The sequence below is a fragment of the Aphelocoma coerulescens genome, chromosome 7 (genome assembly GCF_041296385.1).
Source record: "Aphelocoma coerulescens isolate FSJ_1873_10779 chromosome 7, UR_Acoe_1.0, whole genome shotgun sequence".
NCBI classification, from domain to species: domain Eukaryota; kingdom Metazoa; phylum Chordata; class Aves; order Passeriformes; family Corvidae; genus Aphelocoma; species Aphelocoma coerulescens.
The window spans coordinates 4,439,385-4,456,981 of record NC_091021.1 but is presented as its reverse complement, the minus strand read 5'-3'; the positions used below and the strand labels follow the sequence as shown (position 1 = coordinate 4,456,981).

General features: G+C 43.1%; 1 protein-coding gene across 1 annotated transcript in view; it reads left to right on the top strand.

The window, feature by feature from the left end:
* Positions 1–17,597, top strand: part of CPS1 (carbamoyl-phosphate synthase 1) — a 108,283-nt gene that overhangs the window by 67,051 nt on the left and 23,635 nt on the right. The window contains exons 22-27 of the mRNA XM_069021793.1: positions 3,040–3,181; positions 4,929–4,994; positions 5,536–5,599; positions 8,930–9,111; positions 15,090–15,284; positions 15,848–15,915. Of these exons, the coding sequence (XP_068877894.1) occupies positions 3,040–3,181; positions 4,929–4,994; positions 5,536–5,599; positions 8,930–9,111; positions 15,090–15,284; positions 15,848–15,915 (717 nt within the window). The remainder of the gene's footprint in view (positions 1–3,039; positions 3,182–4,928; positions 4,995–5,535; positions 5,600–8,929; positions 9,112–15,089; positions 15,285–15,847; positions 15,916–17,597) is intronic.

The following is a 17,597-nucleotide window of genomic DNA, read 5'->3' as shown; positions in this document are numbered from 1 at the left end:
AAGGTTGTTTGTTTCTGCTATGGATCTCTTAAGCGAGATGCTTTTTCCAAAGATGGCCATTTCAGAAGGTAGGCAGAACATCTTCAACATGAGAAGGAAAACTTGGTTGGGACAAATTGTAGGGGTGTCTCCCAGCTCAGCACAGTGGTCACAGGGTCAGGGCACAGTTATGCCTCTGAATGGCTCATTCCAGAGCTTCAGGAATTTCATGCCTCTGAGTGGAGTGGGAGCTGCAATGAGAGGCAGGAGATGGAAGCACATACATAATGATTGGTCAACCCCAGTCTAGTGAGGCCTAGGTTTAAAATTTAGACTGGGAGGAAGAATGTAAGGAAGATATTAAGTTAAAATTTGGGCACGGAGTTACAGGGATACTGAATCCAAGAAAGGAATCTCTGTAGATCCTCTGTGGAGGCTGAAATGGTAAATGACCATACAGTTGTTTTGGGTACAGTAAACTTGTACTAGCCTGATGGATCTCATAATGAGTCACTGATTCCTGTCTCAAAAATGCAGGGAAGGAAAATGTTTTACTTCTTACTGCTTGCAGTCTGCCTGCAGACTTTACCTCAGAGGTGTTTGTGTGGGGCACTTAGGGCAAAAAAGACATTTTATATTCGAATCTTCTTCCTTTTCTTCATGTGCATGATCCTATAGCAACTCTATGCAGTGTAGAGACGAAAGTACTCATGTACTGTTACAGTAGGGAAACTGCAACATGCGTATCAATCAACGAGGCCTGTGGAAAAGAAATATATGGACCGATTCTTGCTAGATGTTTCAGAGATGTTTATTTCCCCAGCCGCATGGCCGGAGCTCTGCGGAGGAACTGCCCAATCCCGGGACCCGAGGGTCCTTCCCCGCGCAGGGGAGCACCAACCAATGGCGAACAAGGTTGACCAGGGGCAGGGAAACCCCGTGCCTCCACCCCAGGGCCCCTCTCCCAGGACCACATGGCGGGGGGGGGACACCCCAACATTTCACCCGTTTATTTTTAACAAAAAGAGATTTAAAACTTAACATTGAAAACAACTGGATAAACATGACAAGAATAGTTTTAAAACAAAACAAGCCACCCTCCTGAGTCTTTAAATGTCCAAACAGATTCTCTGGAACATCTTAAGGCTGACAGAAGGGAGCCAGGACTCTCCGAGCATGCTTTGTGGGGAAATTGAGGCAGGAGAGGGTTTCTTCCATTTGTACCTGATGGAACTCTAAACAACACTAGTTAATTTCCTCCCTCCCCCTCTTCATCCCCCACTCGGCATTGGAAGGGGATTTTTGGGGAAACAATTGGCAAAGGCATGGTTTTCTGAGGGAAACCATGGGTGAAAAAACGGATTGGGAATACACTGGGGGTAATAGGATATAGGGTAAAAGGGAAAGGTGGGATTAGGAAAGGGAGACTGTAGGGGGGGCTTATAATGGAGATATTGTCTAACATGACTACGATTTTTAGCATATATACTGCCTTTCACAGAAACACCATCAAGCCCAGTGATCTCTGCTGCTTGTAACCCTTTTCTACCTTGCACAATTTTGAACTCTACTACTTCTCTATCTTCTAAACTTGGGATGCATTTTTCAGGGTTATTCTTTTTAATAGCAGTTCTATGAACGAATATGCCTTCTTGGTTGTCACATCTTGTTATAAATCCATAATTTTTTTTTAACATTATACAATTTTACTATTCCTAAAGCCTTAGCTACGGTGATCTTTTCCTTTTTCCGAGTGGCTGCTGTTTTCTGTCTCGCTGCATTTTTGCTTTCTCTTTGGCTTTCTCTTGCTCCCGTGTTGGAACTGCCAGGGTTGTTGGGACCATCGGGGCTGCTTGTGCCTGCGCGCTCTTCCCGGGATCGCATTCGGGGCCGCGTGAGCCGTGCCTTGCCGTGCTGCTCAGCTCCTCACGCGCCACCGCCTGTGCTCTCAGCTGGGCTGCCGCTGCCTGGAGCCACACCCACGTCTTGGCCAGGCCCCCAAGCGACAACCCCCCTGCGCCCTGCTCCAGCGTGCATTTCGGCTAGGCACAGCTCCGCTCCACCACCTCCGGCTGCCGCCCACGCACCGCCCCTCTCAGTCGGGCGTTCACAGGGCTCGCTCCACCACGCGCTGCGTGGGGCCGAGCGGGCTTCCTCCGTGCCTCGCTCCGCTGCCGACACTGCAGCTCACGTTGCTCCGCCCGCACACGGGAACTGCCTCACTGCTGCTCATAGAGCACTTGGTGCACGTGGCCTGGGTTGCAGGACTCTGAAGCAGGCTTCCCTTCGCCAAGACACAGCTGACATTGCTCAACAGTCTCAGTAATTAAATAATATTCACGAAAATATTCTTCCATCGGCAGATATTTTGACTCAAAAATTAACTGTGTCCAAACGGTGTTCCAAAAGTCTTTGGTAAGAATCAAATCCCAAGAAACATAGAAAAAGTTCTTAAACAACCATGCCAGGAAGTGTTTCAGTTCCTTTTGAGCTTGAATTAAGCTAAAATTTACAAATTGTTGTTCAAGAATCTTTTCAAGTTTAAGATAAGTGTCCATATGTGGCTCAGAGAGCCAAGAGTCTTTCCACGGTTCCTCCATAATTTAGAGAGAATATCCAAACCAAGGCGAGAAGAGAGAGATCGAGTGGTTTTTGCTCACGAATTTTCTGTCCTTAGGGATCGGTGTCTTGACAGCATTTCTCTACCATTTGTTACAGTGCGGATACTGCAACACGATGTATCAGACAACGAGGCCTGTGGAAAGAATATATATATGGACAGATTCTTGCTAGATGTTTCAGAGATGTTTATTTTCCCATCCACATGGCAGGGGCTCTGCCGAGGAACTGAGGCAATCACGGGACCTGAGGGTCCTTGCCTGTGCAGGGGAACACAAAACAACCAATGGGGAATGAGGCTGACCAGGGGCAGGGAAACCCTGTGCCTCCCCTCAGGGCCCCTCTCCCAGGACCACATGGCAGGGGGAGGGCCCCAACAATGTACCTTCTAGATGTTCCTGTAAAGCCTAATGCAGAGGTGTTCTTCTTATTTAATCCCAGCAAAACAGTTCCAGAAGAGACACTGAGGAGAGCCAAACAGATGGGGTTCTCTGACAAACAGATTGGGAAATGCCTGAGGCTGACTGAAGTCCAGTGCCGTCAGCTGAGACTGAGGAAGAATATAGTGCCCTGGGTGAAGCAGGTATGTGAGAAACATCACTGGGCCTGGTGGGGGCTTCCAAGAGTGTCAGGAGACCTCTGTGTCTTTAGAAACCTCTGGCTCTGTTAACATCCTCAGGAGTTTTGATGTTGACGTGAGGAGAACACAGTTCATCCATATAGATGTTCCTTCTGCACTACAGGCATCAATGCCATGAACATTCCCAAAGAGAAACTCAGAATATTCTTGTTCATATTCTTTGTGGCTGAGGGGGAAACACAGCTATGTGGCTTCAGGAAAAGGCTGAAAATGCTGGCTCACCATAGTAGGACCATGAAGAGCATATCTCTTCTCTCTTGGTAGTAATTTTTTACAGGCTAATACTTTATTTGAAGTGTGCTATTGTTATGGGTTCATTTGCTGTTCATTGTGATAGCATGAGCCTAATGAGCTCATCTGGTATTCATGGCAGTGTCACTAGGTGCTGGCTGTTGCATTTAAGGTATGTTGGTATTAAACTGCCACAAGCTGGTTTTCTGTCCTTAAAGAGGGGAAAAAACCCAACCCAAACTACTGAATGTTTCTGAAAGAGTTCATCTGTATCCTCAGGCCCAGTTCCAGGTGCCAAGTCTTCTGTTCCCCAGCTGCTGTTTGTGTTCTGCGGCTCACCTGGCCACAGAAACGTGCCTGGTCTTGCACTGTGTTCTTTCAGCTGCATATGGCACTGCAGTGCTGTATTGATTTGTGTGCCAAGGTACACTTAATAAGGTCATTCTACTTGTGCATGCCTGTGCGCCTTCACAGCATATGTTTCTTCTTGAGCCATGAAGTACAAGTTGCAGTATTAGCAACAGTAATGAGCAGCAGACACACGGCACTAATGATGTAAGGTCGCATTCTCGATTATTCACAAGGATTTGAACAGCCAGTGGGGATTCTTGGAAGTGCTTGAAGTTTGGACAAATTTTTAAATGGTATAGCACGTAGAAATTCATGTCAAGACTGCTTTCATATTGTTCCCTGTTCATAATCTCTGTAGAAGTATTTCAGATGTTCATTCAGGAAACTTCAGCAGTCACTGGTCTTAGATGGACTGGTTACCAAGTATAACATGCCATGAGTAGTTGAAACAAATAGTTTGTGAACAGCCTGGTGGGCAAATTATTCTTCTGGGCTCTCTGGTGACTAATTACATAAGAAATTGTTGAAAACCACATACAAAGGGTGGTTGAAAATCACTCTTGCTTTGTGTACCATTTAATTACCAAAGCACGAGCTGTAACGTAAACACATAGTAATTGCGCTGCCACTCCACAAGATTTCTAAGTGATATTGTGTTTGTGCTTGTATTCAGCATAGGAATAAGATGGGGTCAAGGGTAGAGTCTGAAGATTCCAGACAGCCCAGGTAAAAAGGACAGAAGACCTGGAGGAATCTGTGTAATCGACTGAACAAACTAGAGAATGAGGGCCTTCGCAACTAGGGAAAAGTTCTTAGGCTGTGTAGGTGTTTCACCAAAGAGGTACAGAGCTAGAACTGCAGCTTAGAAAGAGATGGTAGAGTGTTGTGTTGACTGAACAGTAGGGTCAGGGAAAGGCCAGGCATATGCTGCGTTAACAGCACAGGACAGTTCAGGTCACCTCCTTATGAGGAAAGATATGATAGGAAAATAACAGGAGTGAAACAGCAGTAGAAAGGGAAAGAGGCAAAAGAAAAGAACCCAAACATCTGTATGTAGGAAAGATCTTGCACTGGCCAAGTCACAATCCCCCTTTTTTTTCCTGTACAGATTGACACCCTGGCAGCAGAATACCCAGCGGTGACTAATTACCTCTACGCCACATACAGTGGGCAGGTAGGCACTCTTGGAAACAACAGTCTCATTGCTGTCTGGTTTGATCTCTTTTCCCTATTCCATGTTATTTCTGGAAATCTTGCAGATGCCTTGGTCTCTCTAGCAATTCTTTTGGATGGTGTTACATATAATCCCCTTACAGCAGGCCTGGAACTTTCTCTCGCTCCAATCCTGATCCAGTGCATTTACTGTTAACGTCCCTATGTTGTTAAGAGCCTGTCATATACATGCACAGGTAGATGCTGGGAATGCAGAAGTCATATTTCCCTTATCTCATCCTAACATTATTTTTATATGAAACTTCACAGGTCCTTAGGCTGCTTGAACAGCCATATTAGAGGTGCTGTTTCTCTTTTGGTCTGGGTGCTAATTCCAGGAGAGATGCACTTGATTTACACTGCAGTAAGCAAGATCAGACTGGAGCCCTGAAGGATCAGGTTGCTGGATTTGGGCTGAACACCAGAAACTGTTTATTCTGAAAAGCACGGAGTTAGGTGCTGTGGAGTACAGATCCTAATGACTTTTTTGTCTCCCTTCCCAGGAACATGATGTAAAATTTGATGACTGTGGAGTGATGGTGTTGGGCTGTGGACCATATCACATAGGTAAATCTTTCTTACAACTCCTCTGTTCTCCTTGTACCCTCAAGCCTTCTTTGGATAGTCTTGTGGTTCCTTTGTTCCTCTTCTCATATGGTGAAAAAACCCTCCAGAGCACAGTACACAGGACATCAATTCCTACCAGAAGGTTTTCATTTTATACTTGCTTGGAGATTTCATTTCATGTCCTGGAAAAAAACCAGGAGAATTTTATTACTTTTCACTTGGTACTTAGTTGTGATTTCCACAAAGTTTTACAGAAATTTTTTAATCTTACTTTTTTCGCACGTTAAGATCTTGAGAACCTCATACCTTGTATAGAAGTTTGTTGCTCCCATACCTATCTTATATGTTTACTGCCAGCTCCTGATGATATTGTCACTATGCATTTTACATCTGTAAGTGTAGGTGACTCTGAAAATATTTTGATGTCTTCAGCTGCTTTTGTATAAGCAATTCTCTGTATGCTGTTTTTTCAACCCACTCAGATCATTATACAGAGTAAGAGTTTCCTTGTGGCTATGAGTATTGGGTAGACAGATTGTTGAATTCTGTAGATGATGATTTTCACTTTTCTTTTCATGGATCTCTCCAAATAGTTTGCAATTATTTACAAGAAAGAAATTGCTTGTTATTCAGAAATACTTCTGCTCTGCATCTCCCAGAACTGGTGATGGGTTATGAAAGCTGCATTGAAAACTGCATCCATTTGTTTCGCTTGGATGGAGAGGTCATGTGCTGAACTCCTGTTGCTGTTTGTAGGACATGTCTTTTTGAACTCCATTTCCAGCGTTAATGTTGAGATGAGTGAAAACCGGAGCAGCACTCTAGGCTTACTTTTTGTGAACACTTCTGCTGTTCAACAGGCTGTGTGGCATAGCTACAAAAATGAAAAAGATGGTAGTGTTATTTCATAAGTTGATTAAATGCATGTGAATACATTTTGCACTGTTCACCTAAAACAACTCATTGCTTAGATTAGACATGCGGGTCTGTTCTTGGTCTGATCTGCTCTGCAGCTTTGATTAGATTCAACAAGACCATCTTTGGAAGAGGCTGCAGCTAAATAAAGGCTGCTAGAGGAAACCATTACTTGTACCTGTAAAATATTTTTTTCCTAGGTGCAATAGCCAAGTTGATTTTTTTTCTCGGTTTTTATCCTGTGAAGGCAAGTAAGCAGTGTGCTTTTCCTCTATGCTTTCAGAATTGTAATCAGAATTCAGTGGGATCAAATTAGTGTTCTCTTCCAGGTTAGAAAAGGCTAAATTATTTGGATGGAAGTTAAACATGTGACATTATCCTTCTTATTTCCTTTGTGACAACTAAGTTTTAGGTTAAAAAGAAACAAAACAACCCTTATGAATTTTATTTGAAAATAGTTTGAAAAATTTTGCAGGAAAATGTTGAATATGTTCACACTTCTGCAAAGAAATAAAAATATTTGAGGGAAGTGAGGCCATTTAAAAACTCATGCTATATTATGTGTTTAGAAGGACAATTATTCAAATCAAAGTGGGTTTTTTGAAGTTTCTTGTAAACTAATATGCCAAATAGAAATATGATGTGAGTCAGTGTAGTTACACATTCTTGAACTTCAGTGCTTGCTTTGGCGCACCTTTCCGGCACACATGACGCCTCAGGAATCCTTGCCCTTCACCTGCTGCCAAGAGGGGATCTCCTGTCCCAGGAGGGGGTTTGTTTGTGTGTCAGCCCTAAAAGCAGTATAAATATATTTCCACCACTAGCATGGGCCAACAGAGTGCTCTCCAAGTGTTAAGGTGTGCAGATAGACTCAATGTGATTGAAATGTGAAAGTGAGTTCAAAAACATGCATGTATTGATGTAGTAATTGTCTCCTGAGGTGCAGTGTCTGGTTATGTTACAACAGTCATTACTAGTAATACTATTTATTTTCTGTCAACCCTTTTCCCATGTTTGGATATGATCATTACTGGATGTGCCTGGAATACACTTAACAGCTGCTCAGCTGTTTTCCGAGGTTGTATCTGAAGCATTCAGATGAGGGCTCCAGATGACCATTGTGTTCCAAGGTTGAGGTTTCTTATACATATAAAAATACCTGCATAATGGAAGTGGAATACAAAACCAGAATGAGCATCTGGTGTCCCTTCTGGGCAACATCCAGTTTCAGATTTGATTTTCCTCTATTTTCTGTGGGGTTTAACTGAAGCTTAGGCATGTTTTGAGGTTCGTGTTTGACAGAAGTGGGGAAAGAACTTATGTGCCTGTCAGGGAGTGACCTGTGACAGCCATCAGTTTGTGACTAGGTGGTGGGGGGCAGCAATTAAGTAGTGACTGAAATTCTATCATATCTTGTCACACAATTATATATAAAAATAATATCAGTGGTTAACGATCATGTAATGACTATGAATGCAGCATGATGAGGCCAAGGTTTTCTTGTAGACTTTAAACATAACCATTTAATGATGTTCTTTAATATGCATCATTCTCTGTTTATGGTACCTGTCTTAGATGTTTGAGTATAGAAATGTATGGGGTAGTTAGCACAAGTAGATGTTTGCACAAGTCTCGATTCCAGTGTTCCCTGGAGCCTGCAGCATTGCCCAAGTCCTGAGAGCTGCACTTGCCCAAGGCCAGGCACCAAGCCCTGGTGCTCACCCAAGCCCCCTCTGTGCCTCTTTCCTTTCAAGATAGCCACAGTGCTTATTCAGGGTTCGGGACAGTAGGATGTGCTCGCCCCACAGTGTTGCCATAGACACTGTAGCCTTTAAAGCAAGATCAAAGGATCACAGAGTGGCTGTAGAAGTTTGTTCTACTGATCTGCCTTACCTGGAGTCAGTGTACGGGAACGTAAAACCCACTGAGATGTAATTCTTCTGTTGTTGGTTTAGCTCTTCTGGAAGGTAAAACCCACTTCAGTCGTCTGTTCTTCACACCACATCTGTGCAAATGCTTTGTATTTCCTGGAGTAAACAGCATTGTCTTATAATAACAGGAACTCAGTTTAGTTTACCCCACTCTTTAGTTTATCTCAGAGGGCGTTGTTTGGGAGGCAGCAGTGATTGGATAAGCAGCAAGAGCCCACTGAAGTGTTTATGAGCACAGGATGACAGATGTTATAGAGGTCTATCACTCCTGAGCAGCTGAGCCAACTTACCTGTTGTGCTTGGAAGTTCCTGTTTTGTGGATGATTAATTTCTGTGGGAGGACAATTACATTTCTGGCTCTGAGCTGACAGGAGGCAATGCCGGCTTTTTGTTTTCTTTTTTAAGCTCGAGTGCTGAGAACGTCTGTTTATGTTTTCTTCTCTGCATCCCTCCTTTCCTTGCCCACTTTTCTGTCTCCTGGCAGGCAGCAGCGTGGAGTTTGATTGGTGTGCTGTCTCCAGTATCCGCACACTGCGTCAGCTTGGCAACAAAACCGTGGTCGTGAATTGCAACCCAGAGACAGTGAGCACAGATTTTGATGAGTGTGACAGACTGTACTTCGAGGAGCTGTCACTGGAAAGGATCCTGGACATCTACCAATATGAGGTAAAGAAAAGCAGAAGCACTGCCATGAAAAGCCATGAAGCAACCCAAACTTTTCAAAATTCCTGTCACTAGCTTGCAAAGCAGCTGGATGTGAGGGGAGAGAGCTTACTCGCAAAAGCTGTTTGCTTTGGATCCCGATGTTGCATTTTACACATCAGTGATGCTCCTAGCAGGCTGCTCAATAAAGAATGCCAAATAAATACTAAATTATTTTGCAAGATGCCATATTATGCAATATTTACAAGCAGGCTTAATTTGCTGCACAGATATTTATCGCACAAACTGTTCTGCCCTTGCGCTGCTGGGCTTTAGCAGTTAAGCACACCCTTGATTTGAAGTACAAGTCCTCCACCTGGAGCAGTTGAAGGAGTTCTGTGCATCACACCAACATGTGCTCAAGAACTTGCAGGCTTGGCCTTGCAGTACAGTTGGCAAGTGGATGTGGTCCAGCATACAGGCAGGCAGATCAGGGAGGGGCATTGGAATTGCCATCAAACTATAAAATGTTGCAGCTCCTGATCCAGACATTGCACTGGTCTTTTAGCAATTTTCAAGTGTTCAGAAGTGCTGATCTAAGAGATGGAGAAGAGTGCCAGGCATATTTGATAATGAGGGGATATATAATGTAAACAGTTGGCTCCAATATCGAAAATGTTGATTTCTAGAGGGTAACACACTCATTTAGGATTCGTGGCTGAGGCTAAAAGGTGCTTTCAGGAACTTCATCTACCCTGAAATTCAGCATGTGTTGGCCATGTAACTTGCTGAAGCAACTTTGGAGAACCCAGATCATATTAAACTTGCGATTTTTCTTGGCCCCTTTTCCTGGTGTATTAGGATCTGAGCTCATCTCCTTTGTAAATGGGTGCAAATTTCTAAAAGGGTTTTATAATCTGGCCATGTTTTGATCATTCCAAGATTTGGAACCAGGCAAAAGCACATCAGAAATTGTCTCAGACTCTAGGCTCTGTTCTTCAGCCATTTGCAAAATACTGTCTACAACCATTTTTAAATTGTATGTTCATACTTTCCTGTTTGTACAGGTTGTTTTACCTCTTTAAATTTTTGTTAAAACAGAGACTACTACTGGAAAACATGGATTTACAACAGGCCAAAAGACTGGTGGCTCTCTGGACTCATAAAGGCTGATTTTTGTATGCTTTAGGATTATCCAGGAGGCTCAGCTCTAAAAGCACTGAACTCTTGTTTACCTAACAGAACTGAACTTCTGAGCAGGGGCATGGAAGAAACTGGTGTGACAGTTTGTCAGACAAATAACACTGATGAAATACAATATCTAATTACTGCAGGATCAAAGAGAAGGTAGAGATAGGTGATGAGAGTGTTCATTTCCACATGGAGTGCTAGTAATTAAGCAAGTTGGGTAAGAAAAATATGTGAACAGGATACTGAATACATATTGAAACTTGCATTATCCTGCTTGTCAGAGCAAGGTTTGGCCAGTTTGATGTGAGGCAATGCAGATCTCCAGGTCTAGTAGCAGCATCCTGTGGTTTCTGTTAGCAGCCAGAGGATTCTGCTACTCTGGCATGGGTGTGAAAACAGCCAACTTGATGTTTGTGCTGGAGGTGTAAAAGCCATCAAAGTCTGAGCGGAAACATCCAAAATCAGTGTTGTACTGTCTAATAATTCCCAAGGGGAATAGTAAATACAAATAGTAAAAACACTTTTCTTCAGCAACGACATAAGCTAATGGTATTATTATGCCTAATTTGCAAGTAGGGAAAATGAGGAGTAGATAGGCCTACACAGAGTAATGCAAAAGAACTTGGGCAGAGCTGGGGACAGAGCCCAGACCTCCAGCACGGTGTAGTCTAAGATGTATTATTTGTTATATTTCATTTCTTTAGAAAAAGGAGTGAGCCAAATGCTAATGTCCTGTTAACGGAATACTTCCTCTGGCAAATGCAGTTGGAATTCAGCCCCTAAGAGAAAGATCAAGCTAAAAATTTATCTGATTCAGAGATCCCTCACCAATCCTGTAGACAGCCATCTCTCCCAGTTTCATAAACAAAGCATGAACAGTGTCATGATTTCAGACTGTTCTTTTAACCTCTCCTGGCCATTTGCCTCCTCTGGTGTTTCAATGTACAATGAACTGTTGGAAATAACTGAAAAGTCACGGATCATTGACAAACTGTATGTAAAAACATCAGCAAACAATGGACACAACCCTGGGCCCTCAGTAGAGAGATGATATTTCAGCTCCCTAAACATTGTTAGGATTAGCAGCAAAGCTTGGGCAGCTGTTAAGCCTGAGTAAATAGGTGCACTGACTTGTCCTCATTTTTCTGATTAGATAAATTAGGCTGCATCAAGGAGCAAGTTTACCAACAGGACAGAGACAGCTGGAAGGTGCCCACTAAGAAATGCTCACAGCTTCACACAGTCCTCTCCCAGGGGTGTACTCAGCTGTCCCTTCTCTTTCTCTTCCTTGTGTCCTCTTTAACCTCCAGTTGACATTCACAGCTGCAGTGATTCACTGGAGTCTGAGCTCTGCATAACAGAGCTGTTCATTGGAGGAAGGTTTAATTTACTATGAATGTGCAGAGTTAGGTGGTAGTCTGTGAGGACAATAATTAAAAAAAAACCAACAAAAAACCTCCCTCAGATTTATTGGCTTTTTGTTTCCAGAGAAGATGTTCCCTTTTTATTTTAATATCTATCTGCTTGAGGGCCTCTACTGATTCTTTTTTCTGTTTCAGAGATCATTCTGAAACAATTCATAAAACTAAAGGAGGCTCTTAGGTACAATTTTAATGGTCTAATTTGTTTTCAAACTCAGGGAAAAAGAAACCCCAGCTCTATTACTAATGACATAACAGCAAGGTAGCAATAAAAAGAATGATTTTTGTTATAAAGGGGAAAATAATTCTCTCTAGGCTTCTTTCACTAGATTATGTATTGCGTATATTTTAAAGATATCTAATGGCAAGGATGTTACTAATTTTCTTTATAATTAAAATATGGCTGGTGACAAAGTGATATGCAGTGTCCCTTTCTGCCTGCCTGCATTTCTCAGTGGAGCAGTCATGTTCCCTTTCAGGACAGTGGCTGCTCTTTGGGTGGGAACATGCTTTGGGAAACAACAGCAGAATTTTAAAATAAGCAGTAAGCAGTGGCTAGGTTCAATTTATGGTTCTTCTTGAGTAAAAATCAGCATATGATTCTTTGTTATCTGCTTGAATAAGCCATCTCCTCTGTCTCCTTAGGGCTGGAGTCCCTAATTCTATCCCAACTTTGATGTAGGCGGTATTTGGATTTTAGAGGCTCAGTAACTAAAATTGTTTTAAAGGCAGAAATAAGCAACAGCTGAGGAAAAGCTGTTAGCTGGGACACTTCACATTTCACATATGTCAAGGATAGATTAAGGTGTTGGTTGACCTTGGAAGCAAAGCTACTTTGACTTGCTACCTTCCTTCCAAGCTGCAAGAAGGGGTTTGCTTATTCACACTCTGGTTCTAATCCATGTGGGATGATAAGGGGCCCAGGGACTAGAGGAAATTACTCTGTTTTGGATGGGTCTGGAAGCAGTAAGGCATAGATTTCTCTTCCAAGCTGGAGATGGTGAGCTCTGATGTCATGAGACAACCACTTGTGGGCAGAAAACAGCCCTGTCCTTTTTCACTGCCTGTCCTAAGCTCTTTCAGATCGTTGCTGTTGGCCAGCAGCATCATGGCATCCCATAAGTGACTGCATGGTGAAAAGGAAAAAAATAATCATCTCATGCTGTGTATTAGCCTGCTGAGCAAATAATCTAGGGATAGTGAGTGCTGCTTAAATGCCAAACTGTTGGATCTTTATTATGGTAGAAAATTAACCATATCAAAGTTGAGCGGGGATTGTACTAACATTTATCATCTATTTTTGTCCAGTCACTCACAGTCCATCCTTCCCTCAGTTTACAGTTTTGCCACTCCAAATCCCTTTAAATCCCTGATGAAGGAATTCCTCTTCCAGGAAGACCAGTGGGGCTGACCTTCTTCAGGAAAACCACACTTATTAACTAAAAGAACATTGTTTCTCTATCTTTTAGAGCCAAACCATGGATGACTTGATTTATGTTTCTTGTTTGTTAGAAGTTGGTAAAACTGTAAAACACATTTGGTTCAAAAGAGCTCCTCACTGGAGCTGTTCTGTGGGCCAGATTCTTCTTTGGGCAAAGTTTCACCATCTTTAATTTGAAAGTAAAGTGCTCTTTGTTGCGGGTACTCTAAGGCCTCTTTTTTCTGTTGAAAATTTTCACACCTGTTTAGATTGTACTTGAAAGGATTAGGAATTCCATGTAAAAAGAAAAGAAGCTCATATTTGCACCTGTAAAAAGATGTGTGTTAGCAAGCAAGATCACTTGTTTCTTGTTATTTACTGTTTATTATTTTCTTGCTTAAAATGCAATGCCGCCCAGCGACAGACGTGAAATGCTCCACTGTGGGTGGAGGATGCTGTGCCAACTGTTCTGCCCCATCTGCCTCTGGAATTGGAGGGCTTACAAATAACCTGTGTGGAAATGAACACATATGACAGTTTGCTGAAATTCTTGCTACCATCCAGGGCACTACCAGAAATGAGGAGCTAGTCAGGAATAAGGAGCACTGATTAAAATAAAGGGCTAAGTGTATCCATAGCATTGCAGGCTGTATGTGTTGGGCTCTGTTGAACTAGACTCTGCTTAGCTTTGTTACCCTCCTTCAAGTCTGGCTTCTGGGGCTAGGAAAGGTGGTTTGCTGATTGAGTAGCAGTGCTGGCAGAAAAAAAATGCTGTAAATTCCAGTTGTTTCCCATTACCTCTCTGCTGGAGGTTATTGCCTTGCATCTCTGGAATAAAAAAGATTTTGCATGAATGTCTGCTCCTCTGACCGTGTCTGCTCAAGTCTCTGACCATGAGCATGGGAGAGGCTGTTTTCTCCAAGAGCTAGACTGAAAAAGAAAGAAGATCTCAGCACCTTGTTTGTTCATGCTGCTGGGTCCAAAGGCCACAGCAAGCAAAGGGGGTAGGCTCAGTTGTAGTGAGAGTCCCCATGTTCACATGTGTAGGAGCACGTGGGAGGGAGACCTGACCCTACAGAGCAGAGTGTTGAGGTTTGTTGGGGTGCAGTGCATGTTCCTAGCTCAGTGGCCTTCCTCTGCAAAGCAAGGCAACGTGTCAGCTCAGTGCTTTTCCTCACTGGGAAAGCAGAAGCACCTAAACATGACATGCAAACAAAGTAACAGCCCGTGGTTCAGGCAGGACTTATGGAATCATGGGTGAATGCTGCAAACTTCTCTGGTTTCCTTGGGAATTTGACCTCCAGTTATTTCTCGGTTTTGAGTGATAGTGAGGAGGATATTGCTGTGTTAGGGAGGCTACACACTGCAAATCACACTTTGCAGCCTGAGTGCCTCTGGATCAGCACAATTATGGTAAAATCATAGAATGGTTTGAGTTGGAAGGGACCTTAAAGATAATCTAGTTCCACCCCCCTGCCATGAACAGGGACACCTTCCACTACACCAAGTTGCTCCAAGCCCCATCCAACCTGGCCTTGAACACTTCCAGGGATGGCGCAGCCACAGCTTCTCTGGGCAACCTGTGCCAGGGCCTCAGCACCCTTGGAGTAAAGAATTTCTTCCTAACATCAAACCTAAATCTCTCCTCTTCCAGTTTAAAACCATTCAACTTTGTCCGATCACTATCAGCCCATGTAACAAGTTGCTCTCCTCTTTTTCTATTAAATTATCTTTAGGCTCTGGAAGACTGCAATAAGGTCTTCCTGGAGTTTCTCTTCTCCAGGCTGAACAACCCCATCTCTCTCAGCCTGTCTTTGTATGAGAGCACTCTGATCATCTTTGTGGCCCTATGATCTGTCTTTGTTCACAGCAACTTGCAAAGGGACATAATCTAAATATTGGATTCTTGTGACAGCTCTTCCTGTTAAGATAACTTGGACATGACTGTGCTCCTTTCTGTCCTCCAATAGGGATGCAGTGGCTGCATTATATCTGTAGGTGGGCAGATTCCCAATAACCTGGCAGTACCACTGCACCAGAGTGGAGTGAAGATTCTTGGCACAAATCCTTTGCAGATTGACCAGGCAGAAGATCGTTCCATATTCTCAGCTGTCCTGGATAAGCTGCAGGTGGCCCAGGCTCCCTGGAAGGCAGTCAGCACACTGGTAAGTTGGGATGTGTATCTGGGAAATGCTGAAGCAGATGGGGGCTGGGAAGTGCATCTGCTCAGGAAGGACTGACTCACTGATACGTTTCAAGATTCCAAAGGCATTTGACAGATTTTTACTGCCCATGTTAAAGAACTTTTTGATCCCTGTAAAGTGATGCTATACCAGCACTGGGAGTGGGTAGAAACTGGAAAGGAAGTGTCTTTAAATCACCTTACACAGCCTGGGGTATATACCCAGTAGAAGTTAGCACCACTGACAGGCTAGTCTAGATATCCTGCTAGCCTTGAAATCTGTTCTAGCAGGTGGAGATTGCAAAAGAATAGAGATGTGTTGGCACTGCTTTTTTTTCCCAGTGAAGCTCTATGTACAAAGGAGGTCTGAAGGTGACAGCTCTGGAACCAGGAAGCTGTGTGTTACATTGAGTCCAGGCTGCAGTCCCCAACTTCTTTCCCCTCATCTTAATTACTAGTAAAGTGCAAATGCAGTTACAATTGGAATTTTGGAATGACTTTAAAATATTTTCTTGTTCACAGCATGTTTTTCCTCCCTTTCTTTAGAGAGATGCTGTTGAATTTGCAAGGTCTGTGAGTTACCCATGTTTGCTGAGGCCCTCTTATGTTCTGAGGTAAGGCATAGCAAGGTGGCATATGAACTCCAAAAACCTCTCTGAGACAAGGGAGAACAATTTCAGGGGACCTGTGTGGAAAACTCTGTGCCGGGTATATGTGGCACTAAGCTGTCCATGAGACAACTGCTCAAATCAATTAAAAAAGCCAGTGGATCCCTGAAGTCCATCAGGCACAGATCAAAGGTAGAACATAATCATAAGAATGTCTGTTCATCTGTATTAGCTTTTGTGTATCTCAAAGCCAAAACCATGAACCATCTGGGATATTCTTTAAGGTTCCTGAGATTGTTACCTGTACAATTAAGTCAGAAGACTGTTTGCCGCCAGGAACAACAGAAGAGAACCTGCTGAGGCTGTTTATTGAGATGGGCATCTGTTTTCAGAAAATGACAGTGCATCTTTTGAATTCCGCTTCTTATTTGCCAAGCTTCTCTGCTTACAGGCATGTTTTATGTCACTACACCGTGGCAGCTGCTTCTCATTAAACAGGCATTGTATGGAGTCCCTCATTTCCAGCAGCCAGCCAGACTTTTGAGGAGGTTACACCAGCACATGCACACAGCAAACTCACAAGTTCTGAATGATCCTTCTTCTCTGCAAAAAGTTTCTTTATGGCTGGGTGACTCAGCACAGGCAGTTTGCTGGTCACAGTTTACAAGTGAAAATAAATTGGAGACAGGATCCTTTTTATATGAAAGACACCCATATCAAAATGAAGAAGCACAATATCAGCTTTCAGCACTGGGGGAAAAGTACACATTTTATTTTAAAAGAAGAAAAGGAGAAGGGTTACTTCAACCCTGAAGGAAATATCCTCTAGAAGAGACTCCCAAATGTGACTTTTCTATCTGGTCTCTAAGACTTGGAATGTGGTTTCAAGCAAAGTTAGAAAACAGCCCTCCTGTCAGGAGTAAAGTTGAGTATAGTTAAGTATAAGGTAAAAACTGCTCCTGATGTAATTCTCCAGATTGCTAGGGATCACTTCTTTTAGCCTGTTGTTTCCATCTGTATTAAAACCATTATAGGCCCTTTCTGTGTTAAGTATTTGCTAATGTGTGTTAGTGCAGGGTAGGGGGACTCCAGGGAGAAAGATGAAACTGAAGGATGTAAAACTTGCGGAATGAGAGTGTGAAAAGCCCTAGGAGAGCATTTTGCCTGGTCTCTGCAGAACAGTGGCAGTCCATAGCTGGACTTCTTCATCCTCTGAGCAGATATGACCTTTAATATTGGCCAGTTTCCTTGCAAACTAAATGCCTTTCCCCACCAGTTAGGTACTGTGTACATCAGCTCACATCCTCAGTGGTACTACTGACACAAGTTCATGGATTTATTGAACTCTATTGATTTACATCAGCTGAAGGAGTAAATATAATCACCTAGGTACCTGTGTCTATTTATCTTAGGATAAAGTGACTGATTTGTAGGATAGATCCTTCTTCCAGTTTTCCCCACAGCCTCTGTGGGCTTGCCCAACAAAGCAAAGGGGAAGCTGCGCATCAGTGCTAGAAATGGGAAATGTAACATCTTTTTTATAAGATGCTTGTCTTTAAAAGGGACCTGAATCACTTACTCTGGACCCATGCTCTCCCAGATCCCTTCTCTAATATTACTGACTGTTACAATTAAAGCAGCTTTCAGATATCTTCTGTACTGTGTCTATTCCCTTAAGGAATGAGATG